This window comes from Saccostrea echinata, unplaced genomic scaffold (assembly GCF_033153115.1).
Source record: "Saccostrea echinata isolate AGI-Se365-2 ecotype Australia unplaced genomic scaffold, CSIRO_AGI_Sech_v1 ptg000058l, whole genome shotgun sequence".
Lineage (NCBI taxonomy): Eukaryota > Metazoa > Mollusca > Bivalvia > Ostreida > Ostreidae > Saccostrea > Saccostrea echinata.
The window spans coordinates 445,964-459,724 of record NW_026889807.1 but is presented as its reverse complement, the minus strand read 5'-3'; the positions used below and the strand labels follow the sequence as shown (position 1 = coordinate 459,724).

General features: G+C 30.6%; 1 protein-coding gene across 1 annotated transcript; it reads right to left on the bottom strand.

Annotated features, from left to right (window-relative positions):
- Nucleotides 1-444: 444 nt before the first annotated feature.
- Nucleotides 445-11,973, bottom strand: LOC133174507 (uncharacterized). Its single transcript, XM_061309620.1, has 4 exons — nucleotides 11,913-11,973; nucleotides 10,749-10,997; nucleotides 2,038-2,292; nucleotides 445-569 (listed from the first exon to the last, which is right to left on the bottom strand). The coding sequence occupies exons 1-4, from the start codon at nucleotides 11,971-11,973 to the stop codon at nucleotides 445-447; spliced, it is 690 nt and encodes a 229-aa protein (XP_061165604.1).
- Nucleotides 11,974-13,761: the final 1,788 nt, after the last annotated feature.

Here is a 13,761-nt window from a genome sequence, read left to right as displayed (position 1 = left end):
AAACACCTAGAGCTTCTTTATTAAAATTTAACTAATAACAATGAAACCGTTTCGACAACAAGTGTATAATTTAGATATACTTTAACGAAAAGAATTAGATCAAATATTGCCTGTAGAATGAAAAGAGGGGATTTATGCATAAATTTTTCATGCATGTTTTCATGTGATAAAGTAAGGTTTTTTTCCAATCAGATATATTTCAAATATTTCTGAGAGGGATATGAATGCGTCAGTTTGAACGTCTTTTTTCAACGTCATTTTACAAGGTAATTTTAACATTTTCTTAACCTTTGATTCCCTTTATCTCAGTACTTATTCTGAATATTTCAATCAAACTTTATATTTGGTTATTTTACACTATAATCTATCATAATCCATTGAAAAGTCAATTTTGAAAATTTTTACCTTAAGGGCCCTTTTCGCGTGGGACGGCTCATTTGTCCTCTACTGTCCCTGGTATCCCGGTTTACATCCCTGACAAGCACCTGTTTCTATGTGACAATAACGACAGTTTGTATCTGGACTTGGGAACAAACAGGTAGGTCCATAGTAACCTATGTTATTGCAACCTACAAATGTAAAAACAAAACATCCTGAGAACCAAAGATAGGCTGGGATGTTATGGTTAGAAGAAGCATAAATACTCATATTCTGGAAATGAGCATATCGTACATGTATAATGATTAATTGTACTACTTTAAATATTTTTAAGACTCTTAGATACACTTTATTATAATAATTCCTTGTCAAACTTTTTCTTAGTTCAACGCTTTAAGGGGGGGGGGGCAAATTCAAATTTATTATACTTATACTTTTATCACTCTATATAAATTGAATACCATGAAACTCTCCATTTTCCTTAGAAGGCACCACTTTACCCATCTAAGGACTACTCCCTGAACTACATGTTCACCCTGTGACTACTTCTGCATTGATATATTCATTAATATTTTAACCGATCAAATTTCCCAGTGGGTGGAGCGTTCCGAAATTTCGAGTCTATGGCGTAATGGTATTCACAATATAACTATGACGTCAAAAATTTTCAACATTCGATGTCAAAGTCTTACTTGAATTATATCAAAATGATGTGCAAGACAATTCATTAAAACGTCTGTGAAACTTTTAATTTTATTTTTCTCGGTATTTGTACATTGAACATTTAAGAAAATTTCCGTTATTAATTTATTTGAATGCCTCTTTATTGTCAAAAAATATCTGTGTATCTGATTTAATAAGTCTCCTTAGATTGTCTTGGTATAATAAAACAGTTACTGAATTGGTACTCAGGAAATAGCAAATGTATGCTTCCCCTTAGCAGCAAACTATTTCTTGAGGCTGCAAAAATGGTTTCAACCCTCAGGAAACCATAAATTTCCTTTTTCCCTCATACCCATTTCATAACTGTATACTATCCCCCCCCCCCCCAAAAAAAAAAAGTCACATGATGGCATGTTTATAAATTTATATGATTGGCCATCGCCTTTCTTTCTTTGCTAAAAAATTACATTTAAAACATAAACTCTCACATTAAAAACCCAATGATCCCCAAGGACACAAACAATGGTTTAAACAAATTTGTGAGTCTTCAGGTTTTGGTCATTTCAGTTTGACTAATTGTAGCTATATGATGATTCTGTACATGCAGTTGCAAAATAATACACCTAAACTGTATTTGTATCTAGAATTATTATTTTTCAATTTTCAAACGTTCCTTATTTATGAAAAGTTAAAATTGTACTCCGTACAGTTTCATCTATCTATGAGACATTTTAGAGACTCAAATCTTCGTCTGAATTTCTTGTGTGCTTTTCTAATCCAGTGGTTCTTTAGCGAAAGATAATTTTAGATATGGTCAAATCTTATTTATTATTTATTTTCGTTTAGAAATAAAAGATCCATTGTATTTCAACTAAGTTCCCCAAGGGATGAACCTACATCATTCAATCAAATGAATGGTGACTAAAAGTCTGAACATGTCACCGAAAAGCAGCGTTTCATATTATGCCCACACCTTAGAATGATTGAAAAACATACCATAAACCTCCACCTCACACAATTCAGCATGAGCACCGCTAGAAAATTGAGCAGCATTTGGGGATTCCTGGGGCCTTTCGTTATAATAGATGATGTACTGCCCATGTACAGGACAGGTTATGTTGACGACAGCAGGTATAGTGGATCTGTTGAATTTTGTGTCGTGGAAACAGAGAAGACCATCAAGCTTGTCTGTTGTGTTAGATATATAAAGATAGAATCCTAGAAATCTAGCCGTGTATCCATTTTGAGAATCTAAAAACAAATGAATAAAACAATACGTGCGGAAAAAACAATAATTGCATGTTAATAATTCTTTAGATAATTCTTAGCCTGATGTTTAAATGCTTAATATATGTTAAAGTTGAGTCTTTTTATAATGTATAAAAGCATAAGAATCTGGGTTGAATTGTGTGTGTTGCATGTTAATGTATCAGCTGATTTAAACCTTGAATCTTCAAACTTCGATTTTTTTGCAGTGAGCATTGGGATAGAAAAGTTTAAAATGGAAAAAACCCTTCATACTAATGGCATTTCCACATATTTTTTATGTATTGGAAATCTAAATGGCATATTTTTTAGGGTAATTCGAACCTGCCCTGAAAGTAATTGGAAGATTAAAAGATAGGATCCCTTAGATAGAGGACAAGTTTGTGGTTTTGGAATCATTAAATTTGATATATGCTTTAGAGTTCGTTTCCATGTCAACAACCTCTGAATATGCCCTTTTTAAAAATGTAAAAGCTGTGAAAAAATTACATTGCTATTAAAGAAAATAACAAAAAAAAAAACCCCACAAATTATAATCAGAATTCATTTACTTGGAAATATACACAATGCTCTGACCTCATTTATGGGCGCCACCATGTTTTGATCACGTGACGTGACGCCATGAAGGTGCTGACAACGTCATAATTCGGTCATACTCAATGCAGCAATTTTTCCCATATTTTCTTTATTTTTGTTTAAAAAATATTAGCGTAATACTAATACAACGTTAAGACTTGTAAATATAGAGTTAACTGATACATATGTTGGTCTGTTTTTTTTTTTAATTTATTAATTTTATTTATTTATTCTTGTTTGTATTTAAATGTTATTTATTCTTCGATCCGTACCAGCACAAGCGACGTATATTGTTGAAAAATATTACGCCGGGTAGTTCTCATAGTCGCAAACCACGGCCAAAATGTACGATCCTCTCCCATCCTGGCAGGAGAGAGCTATATGCGGGCTCCGGACCGTGGCTTGAGACGATGGGTAGTTCTTTGAAATAAACTTAAGCAACATAAAAAAAAGTAAAAATTGATACAAGAAAGTTTGTAATATCTTTTACAGAAGAGAGAGAGAGAGATGTTTCGCAGATCTGCAATTATAAGACATATTTTTGAAAAGCCGTTTTGAAAAATACACATACATAGAAGCAGATCTAGACAAACCAATGCTTTACGACTGGAACTTTGACTCAGGCTTTAATTCTTATTTTTACGATGAATTTTTTTGCAGTATGCTCATACGTACAGTATATATAAATTCCTCACCAACTAGCATGTTTTAAAGAGGGGTGAGTGAAGGACTAATCCTCCCCTTTTATTAGTGAAGCATACCACTTTTTTTCACACTTAACGGAGTTAACCACTCCACAGTAACACCCCCTCTAATTTGCGGCCGACGCTTTCGACTTATTAAAATTCATTTGGGGTTTAACATTTAAAAACATAAAAAAAAATATTTATACTTTACCATGTCCCTGTGTGGTATACTTCTTTTCACGAAAATGTTTCTTGAAGAGAGGTTCGCTCCTGAGCTTTTGAGCAGAATTTTATTTAACCTATATTTAAAAAAATCTGCATAATGTTTTAATTCTTACAATAAATTTGGATTCTACAATGCCAAATAAACTATATTCAGTTAAAACTCCATGATTAAATTCCATACCAAGAGCATAAAGTGAGGAACTATATTTTGTGGCGGAAGGTTTTTTAGAAGAAAATTATCATTTTTTCTCTTTCGAAGTGTTTAAAGTATGTTAAGTTTGGATTCCTATTTTTACACGCAGTCTGCACACAGAATTATTTTGAGCAGTGAACTGTTTTATACTGGTCCTAAATTATATATTTAATAAACTGTCATGAATTCAATCATCATATTTGATAAATAAATCAAATATGTTGTGAAAATCAAGAAAAAAATAGCCCGAATTTAAGCTCAAAATTAGCACTATTTTAGTAATGTCTAAAAATTAACATCACAGACCCCCACTTTTAACTTTCTTTTCTGAATATACAAGATACTTTTAACCATTCTTCTTAAATTCAGTAAAATGTCATTACTTTTAAATGAGTTTTTTGCTTGTTAAATTTGTAATGCTAGCAAAATGAAATTTTTTGAGTGCAAAAAGGTCAAATAATTGAACGTGCGGAGTAATTTAAAATTTTTTTTCGTTGTCAAAAATTTTTAATGGGTCTATTCAAGATGAAATAAAGCTATGTTTGTTCCCATAACTTATTTGAATAAAAAATATCGGAGGAAAAACTTAAAAAACTGATTTATGTGTAAGACGTTTTTACAGTGCAAAAAGGTCAAACTAAATGCTCTGTAGCACCAAAAGAAGCGCATTGACCCCGATTTTTTGTTTTGATTTTTAATTAAGCTATGTGTATAAATTCTAAAAATATACTTGATAAAAAATTCTCATTACTTTTGATGTCAGGATCCAACCTCCTTAATGTGTGCATTCAAAATTTTGATAAACAAGATTTTAGATAATTTTTCCTAGAATTACGACTTCTTTGCAGAGCATGCGACAAGTCCTTTTATGCACATGCAACACTTCTTATTTCTTAATATTTTTTTTTCAACAACCCTGTTCTCACATGCACGTGAGATCATTTCATGACTGTTTACTTTCATGAAAATAATTTATATATTAATTCAGTACCCTTCGTCTTAATTAAGTTTGTGTTTAATATTAAGCACACTCTATTTTAAAGAAAGATTTTTATTTAAATGTTTTTCCTTCTCAAATGTTATAAACGTAATACATGTAAGTCATATTTTTAAAGCCTAACATTATACATGTAGATTTCTCGGCAGGTGCTCTATATATACTGCAGGTGCTCTATATATATAGGGCCAGGGTGAGTTTTAATTAAAATAAATTAAATAAGAACAACTTTAAATTCCCTTTTTATTTTATTTTTTTTTTTTTTAGTATATCACTATTATATGGAGTATAATAATGCATCAAGTAAAATAAAACGATATTCGATAAACAATACAACGGTCGTCTAGATTTTATCGACAGGTGTTAACAAAAGCAACATATTTTTATTGTTAAACACGAAATATAGTTTTTTTTTTCTTTTTTTTTTTCTTTTAATTAATTTGTTTTAGTTTAACACTACATGGTGTACAAAAATTATACATGACGTAAAATAAAAAGAAATTGGATAAATAGCACTATAGGCGTATAGCCGTAAGCGAACTAATAAATAAAATCAAATAGATAAAATTAAAATAAAATATATATTTTAAAACATGTAGATTTTCTCAGCGGGTTTATTTTCTACCGACAACCTTTAGCAATCGTATTTCAGCTTTTTCGCCTTTGTACAAAAAAGACAACACAGTGTCTGCCACCTCTTTATTCATATGGCACAGTGTCACTCTTGTCACACTGTCAGCACCATAATGGCGGCCGACGACAACGCCGCCGTGTGGCAAAGAGAGATAACTCTGTACAACTTGTGAAAAGGAATCGTGTATATAAAAGGGTAGCGTATCAACTAAAGCTTGTCATTCTTTATACATAGATGTAACATTCAAACAGCTCTCTATGACCGTCTGAATTTCCTTTGTATTCTTAAAAATATGCTTATTTTTGTTTCTTATCTTTGACAACAATAACGGTTATAAAATCGCACTAAGAGTAATTGGATATGTATTGTCTTAACTCTATTTAAAAAAATGTAACAAAGGGGAATAATTGGTATATTCATGAGTCAGATAAAAAGATATGCTAGTCCGAATTTTCCCTAACTTTTCTTTTTTTTTTTAATTACTCCGAACACATATATCTGCAACGAAGGCTATAAAATAAGTCAAAAGAATCAATTTTCAAATCAATTTATCAATTACGTAGAAAAAAAAAAACAATCAAACATTTGAAGGACAATTAATATAAAATTTCCAGAATTTTTGACTTTTTTTAACTTAACTTTCAAATTGATTGCTGGTGAATAAAACAAATCACCTAATACCATGATATTTACATTTGTATAATTTTCAAAGATCTGATATGTATACTTCATTTAGAAAATAATAATACTGGCATATATACAAAGAAAAAAGTGAACATTACTCATCTGAATTTCCTCTGACTTTTTTTAAACAAACCTATGTTGTACAATAAGGAAAGAGAAACTAGAAATATGTCCACAGGACATGAATGCCCCCAAGTGTATATTATTAATGCAACATGAAAATCTGTATAAGTGTATGAAATATGAATATCTTGAATAGTTTCTTTAAAATTGAAATTGAAATCTAAAAAAAAAATGATAATGATGATAAATTCTGATAAAGATGATAAATTCTCACAAAATTATGTATAAGTTCATAACCTTACATAAAAATATTTTAAATGATTTCTTCAAAACTAAGCTAAATGCAGTTCATGGAAAAATGAGGTCAAGGTCACTGGGAAGTGCAAGATCAACAGTTTTTGATACAGTTGAATGGCTCTTACGAATTCATATCAGCAAATTAAGTTAGGTATAATATCTTGAATGGTTTATTTCAAACTGAATTACAACTTATTTAAGAAAAGTGAGGTCATGGTCAAAGGAAAGGTAACAAATGTTGAACAGTTGAATACCTTTCATCAGTAATGAGTATGCAGATGAAATTTGAAGAAAAGAAAATATCATGAATGACTTCTTTAAAACTGAGCTAAACACTAATTTAAGAAAAGTGAGGTCAAGGTCAAAGAAAGGTCAAGGTCAAAAATGCTGATGCATTTGAATAGCTCTCCACAATATCTATCAGCATTGGGAGTTTGATAAAATATCTTGAATAGTCTATTTGAAACTGAGCTTTCAATTGAGTTAAATTCAAAGCGGGACGAAAGGACGAAAAACGGACATAAAAAATCGTATATGTTCTTGCCATTTTCATGGCAGGGCATAAATTGACAATATTAGTGCAAAACTTTTGCAATTTTTAACCGAAATTAGCATAAAAGGGCACACCACATGGAGAAAACAGACATTAATATATCATAAGTATCTCAAAAGAGTATATAATTTACGCTGCAGTTCTGTTCATACAGAATGGTTTTTAATCACACGGGAGGTTCTGCACAGTTTGTTTCATATTCCAATTAAACTAGCTTCTTTATGTGATCTTGAACATGAGTGTTTCTTTCCTTTCCTTTTTTTCGAACTTGAATCTTTTGACTTGCTGTGGATTTTCATTGGTATGTTTCTGATGAACATGTAGGTCTTTTGAAGCAGCTAGAGCAAACATTTCAGTCAAGGGTGGCAAGTTGTGGGAAAAACCCCAGATGTGACCCTCAGCTTGAAAAATAAAATCTTCAGTTACAGCCTTACTGACAGGTGGACACTTATAATACACGTAATCATGTAATAACTATAATAAAGTTTCTCAGTATTGAGATATTATTGTTATTTTGATGTGTAATGAAAATAGTATTTAAGAATTGTAATCAAATAGTTTTAAACCTACGGAATATATTAATGTTTACAATACAAATGAATTCTGTTTATAAAATATGTGCGAAACTTCAGCATTCAATACATTATAACACGGATGAGGAGGTCAAATGTTAAAGTTATGATTTTTTTTTTATTTTGTTGTCACAAATATTGATATCTATTTATTATTTCATGTCCAGCTTGATGGTTTCAACCTCTAGGTTTATCAATCAGAGCTTCTTGATCAAAAGGAAAGTACTGCCAAGGGTTAACTAAGGTTGTACATTTTGACTGCAGATTGATAGGTAATCCAATCTGACTGTTCCTTTGGCAGCTTTCAAAAAACCTGTTGAGATAATAAACCAGACATAGGTATTCAATTTACAAGTGCATTTTATAGACATTTCTTTAACAGTATTTAACGCTATATATTAATGTCAATTCCAACTGTCTTGAATTTGAACATTCAGAAAACAGTAGCACAATTGTACAAATAAAAGAATGTATCATATTCTTTAACAAAACAACATTTAAATTCTACTTCATCTTTCATATCATCAAAAGTTGCCCGCGTGGCGCAGTGGTTAGAGCTTACGTCGCGGGTTCGAATCCCACTGCAGGACGTGGAGACCTGTCCTTCGGATGAGACCGTATAAACCGAGGTCCCGTGTCGTAGTAGGTGTTGGCACGAAAAAGAACCCTCAATGGCCGTAAGTGCCGAACATAGGACAAAATTTGCAGCTCTCCACCGGCAAGTAGTGGCGTCTCCATATGAGTGAAAAATTCTCGAGAGGGACGTTAAACAACATGCAAACAAACTAACATATCATCAAAACAGTTACATCATTGATAGAGATATCATTACCTGGAATTCATTTACTTTTTGTAAACGTTTAAAGCCATAAGTAATGAAAATGGTCAGTGGCAAAACAAACTTTTAATGTGTAATCAGTTTTCTAGTTGGGATGCACATCTATCCCCAATTGCCTCTACAACCTATATATTGTTTTGAGGATCATCTTTTTCTCAAACATCTTCATTACATAAACTGAAATTAATGTAAAAAAAATGTTTATTACTATTTATCAATCTGTAACACAATTGTACCATTAAAAAAAAATGCACTATGCAAGAACATGTTCATTTATCTAATTCCCTATTTTTTTTTTTCATCCAAACAAAAACTAATAAATGAATGTGTCCAGTGTACAAGCTCATAAACATCCTCAATGTATTTTTTTAATATGAATATAATTGGTCAATTGTCCTTCAGCATATTTTACAAACAGCATCTTTATTGATGTTATTTCATTACATCATGTTTGTGAGTAAGATTTTCCTCAATTCCTCATTTTTTTTTTAGTCCTATTGACCACTGAAATGTTCATTAAATTATTTATCCTTGAAAAATATGAGCTCAATAACCAATAGGCCTTTCAGACTAATTCTGTTAACTTAAATATCTGTATTATATTCTCTAAATATAATTAACATAGGACCCATGTTTTTAGTCATTGACAAATATGCATATTTTTGTGATAAAATGTATGCATATTCTTAGTTATGTAAATAATTTAAATATTGTGTGAAAAAAAAAGCACGTACACTGTTCAAAATATGGTAACTAGTATCATAATCAGAACTCACTGATGCCATTGACTCAATCAAGGTTGGTTTTGTTTTGATTGTTTTTGTTTTTGTTTTTTTTTTTTTTTTTTTTTGGTTGTTTTTTTGGGGGGGTGGGGGTGGGGGTGGAGGGTATCCTTTTATTTCACCGAAAAGATAAAACAGATGTACATTTTTCAGATTCTATTTCTGCATTTGAGATAACTTTCATAATGATGTTTACAAATTCCGAATAGTAAGAAGGGACACATCATATGAAATTACCACTAAAAAAATTCTACTGTACTACATAAAGTACTTACGTGAAAATCATGATGAACATTGTGATCATGTATCCAGATATGAAATCGCCTGAATAGTTGTTGTAAGATACAAAACAGAAAAGATCCATACACTTCTTGTATATAAATACACCGAATATAGAGCGGGTTTTTTTTTTCCTTTGAAAATGTAAGTGACCATCTTTTAACGATAACGGCATAGGTATGTCGTAAATTTCCAATGTCGGAAGAACTTTCAAAAAGCCAATTTTTATGCATAATATGAATATTCTAATGAAAAACACTTTATTTGACCATCAATTTGTTGTTTGTGATCATAAAAAAATCAGTTCTATAACATTGAGTCGTAATTATTAATATCACGACATCAGCATTCCGAGTTCGATTTGATTTCGTCATGTTTGAATCACTTCAGTTGCTTCGGATATACTATTTTATTGATGGAAAGGGATAGGATGCTAAGGTCGTTTGTCGCATTTGTCTCATGATTCTGAGAGGTTCTCACTTTTGTTGGTGTCACGAGTGTTTTGCACTTAAATTCTCGACCAATTTTCAGCATTTTAAAATTTTCCCAAGCTTCTCGTTGATAAATTGTTAAAAAAGATTTCAGTTTTCTGACATCTTTTAAGTTTTCTATGACTTAAATGCATTATTTTTGGCCGAAGACATTTATTCACTTAAAAGTTGCCCAATTTCCTCAACTTTGATCAAGTATATATATATATATATATATATATATATATATATATATATATATATATATATATATATATATATATATATATATATATATATATATATATATATATTCATTTATTTATTTATTTATTCTGGATATGCTAAGTTATAGTTTTAAATGGTACACAGATTTTCTTGACCGTCCGTTAACAGAAAAGAACCCTGCTTCTGCATGAGCAAAAGAGTAAATATTTAGTGATTAATTGTTCAAAGTTAAGAGGAGCATACTCTACTCCATGTCGGATTGTCCAACCTGTACAATGTAATTATATCAGCCTTATGAGGAGAATGTGTAAAACTATTTGGTGATGATAAATACCTATATATTGTGAAGTATAAGTATATTTACCCCATTTTGCATTATCAGTCTTGTAATATATCCTTATATCATGAATACTGTAGATGGTTGTAAGCCTTAGGTTTACCCACCAGGTGGCGGACTTCTGACCAGCAGCTGATGTAACACACTGTCCTCCGAAGCCTGATAGGTCGGTCTTAAGACCATCAGCAGCATTACTGGAGTCGAACGTAGCAGCTGCGTGTGTTAAACTATAATACCTATGTGATAGGTATGTAGGTTTATTTAAAGCTATGTTTTCTGAAACAGAAAAAATCCAGATAGATTTTTTTTAAAGTTAGAATCTTCCATATACCATCTTAGGAGAAACAAAAATATACAAAATAATTAAGGTAACTTAGATAAAACTGCATGGATGAATTGCAGTGGCATGCTTTCTTATTCTCAATCTGTATAAAGGTCTCTTTTCATATTTCTATACATTGTTTAAAGAACTACATATACTTAATTTAAAACTGTTTGCCATTCTATAAAAATGTAAAATATGTAAAAAAAAAAAAAAAAAAAAAAAAAAAAAAAACAGATGTGAAAGTTTTATGAATATTATTAACATGATATAAGATAATATATATAATTATTTAAAAATATTACAATATACGCCTTGATCGGGATACTTAAGAAAAAGCATTCCATTTTTACAACGATCATTTAAAAAGGACATGTTTGTTTGGTGTCGGAATTGTAGCATTAACAGCAAGAAAAGGTGTAACGTTTTTGTTATATTATAAACATGCTTTAACAGAAATAACGATGTAATTGACATTTTTTAGAAGTTACAAAAGTTACATTCAATGTTTTTTATTTAAGTAATCCCTTTATCTAAGATTTTTTTTTTTTTTTTTTTTTTTTTTTTTTTTTTTTTTTTTTTCGAAAAAGCAATTGGCTTGTTGGTTAACTTTATTTAACTTTATTTAAAAATATTTTTTTTTTTTTTTTTTTTTAAAAAGTCATTATTATTTAATTTTAAAAAAGGGAAATCTTTCACCATTTTCTTTTTTTCAAAATAATTTAATTTCTTTTGAAGATAATAAATATTTGCACTAAGAAATTGAATACTATTAACTAATGTAAGTGAAATATTGCAGGTGTCAATTCCCTAATATATAAAGGTTTTTATGACTGTTTGTTTTTCTCAGTATAAATAATACAACTTACCATATCCACGGGTATAGCCAATTGTATTTAAGAAAAACCACATTAATGCGCTACTGAACATCGTGTCCCGAATTCTGACAAGGAAGTGGAAAAGTTTGCCAACTGAACATAAAACATAGAACAAGTAAACAAGTTTCCTATTAAGACATACTTTTTTTTCATATTCTCAACACTCTATTAATAGATATCGGCAATTCACAGATGCTAACTCTGGAATTTAGTTCCTTTGATGAACTAAAAAACAAATAGGATGAAGATTGCAATAAATGAAAAATGGAGATAATGAATAATAATCAAGCTCGACTAATAAGTGTAAATTGGAAAAGCAGCAAGAAATGCATTAAAATATGCTTGCGCTGCTTATTAATTAAAAACGCATCAGGTCATTTCTCTGAAAAAAAATATTTCGATGTAAAAGTGATTTCATTTATGACCTATCAAGAAACCCGGATATTATTCGAACAAATAGTAATTTTTGCTCATTTTTTGCTCATATGGAGACACCACCAGTCCGCCGGTTACCGTTGGAAGGCCAGAAATTTACACTTATACTCGGCAATCAAAGACATTGAGCAGTAAAGGATCTCATTTTACTGTACAGTCTCATGCAATTACACAGGATCATTTCAAGTATTGAAAAACATTCCTCTGAAAGATATTTTTCTATTGGGTATGAATTTGAATTAATAACACCTTTTGCTAAAACCTATGATATCACAGGAGGGTGGAAAAAACCTTAAGAATCAGCTCCTAACTCCGCATCTCTAGAGCAGATGTTCTAACCACTGCGCCACGCGGGCGGCTATCAGTATACTGTGATTCTTGACAACGATTGTGGCGTCAAGTTAGGCACATGATATCATATTCCTAGAATCTGTAGTATAAAGTTCTTGTTGCAAATTACTTGTACTTATGTATATTAAAACAAATGCGGGCTTCAGATGTCTTTTTGAAATGGAGTTTAACGCGATGGGCAGCCTTTACATCGGGATAATTGCATGGGCATCCTAAATCTCACTTGGACTAAAAAAAAAAAGTATGCAAACTGCATTGAATTATGAAGTGCATTACACTACGATTTAGATTATTAAGTGTCTTTTATTGCACATTGAAGTCTAAAAAGATTTATTCCCACTTGTAGTTTTTTTTTTTATTTTCCATTAGGTTAACTAATGTAAAGTAATTGTTAACTAATCGATTTTATTTTGGTGACTTTTTTATGAGTGATTTTTGTTTTAAGCATTTAATTACGATGTCAATACAGAGAAATATTTATTTGACTATTTTCTTATAATCACCAAGACATTTACTGTAATCTAATAACATTCACAAACTATATTAATGGTATCATGGAGATATTGCAATTTTATGCGAAATACATTTTGACCGTGAACATTGAAATAAGAGAGAGAGAGAGAGAGAGAGAGAGAGAGAGAGAGAGAGAGAGGATTTAAATGTAGGTCTTAGACATATTAATATTATATTAGAATAAACACTTCACAGTATCAGCATCTTCTTAAAACGTTTTTCTTAAAATTATTCTTCAAAAATGTAACACCTGCAGAAGATGCTTAATCAAAGTATTCATACTATAGCAAGCAGCATAAAAAAAATCAACTTTAATATCAGCCATTGATCTTTTTAATTCATTTCTTTGGAATTTGTTTTAGTGCGTGTAATGTTGATTTAAGTGTACCTATGAATACTAACTCGCATAAGTCAATGCAAAATAATAGCTACATGTAACATTACTGATTATTAGTGCAAAACTACGTATTTATTGCAGCAAGCTTTCACCACCAGGCAATCGACCTAGTATTGCTAGAATAAACCTCAATATAAGGTTATC

Coding starts and splice junctions, on each gene's coding strand:
- LOC133174507 (XM_061309620.1), bottom strand. CDS start 11,973: ATGTTCAGTAGCGCATTAATGTGGTTTTTCTTAAATACAATTGGCTAT. Junction 10,998..11,912: donor TGGCTATACCCGTGGATATG/GTAAGTTGTATT, acceptor TTTCTGTTTCAG/AAAACATAGCTTTAAATAAA. Junction 2,293..10,748: donor GACTGATAATGCAAAATGGG/GTAAATATACTT, acceptor ATTTGTTTTTAG/ATTCTCAAAATGGATACACG.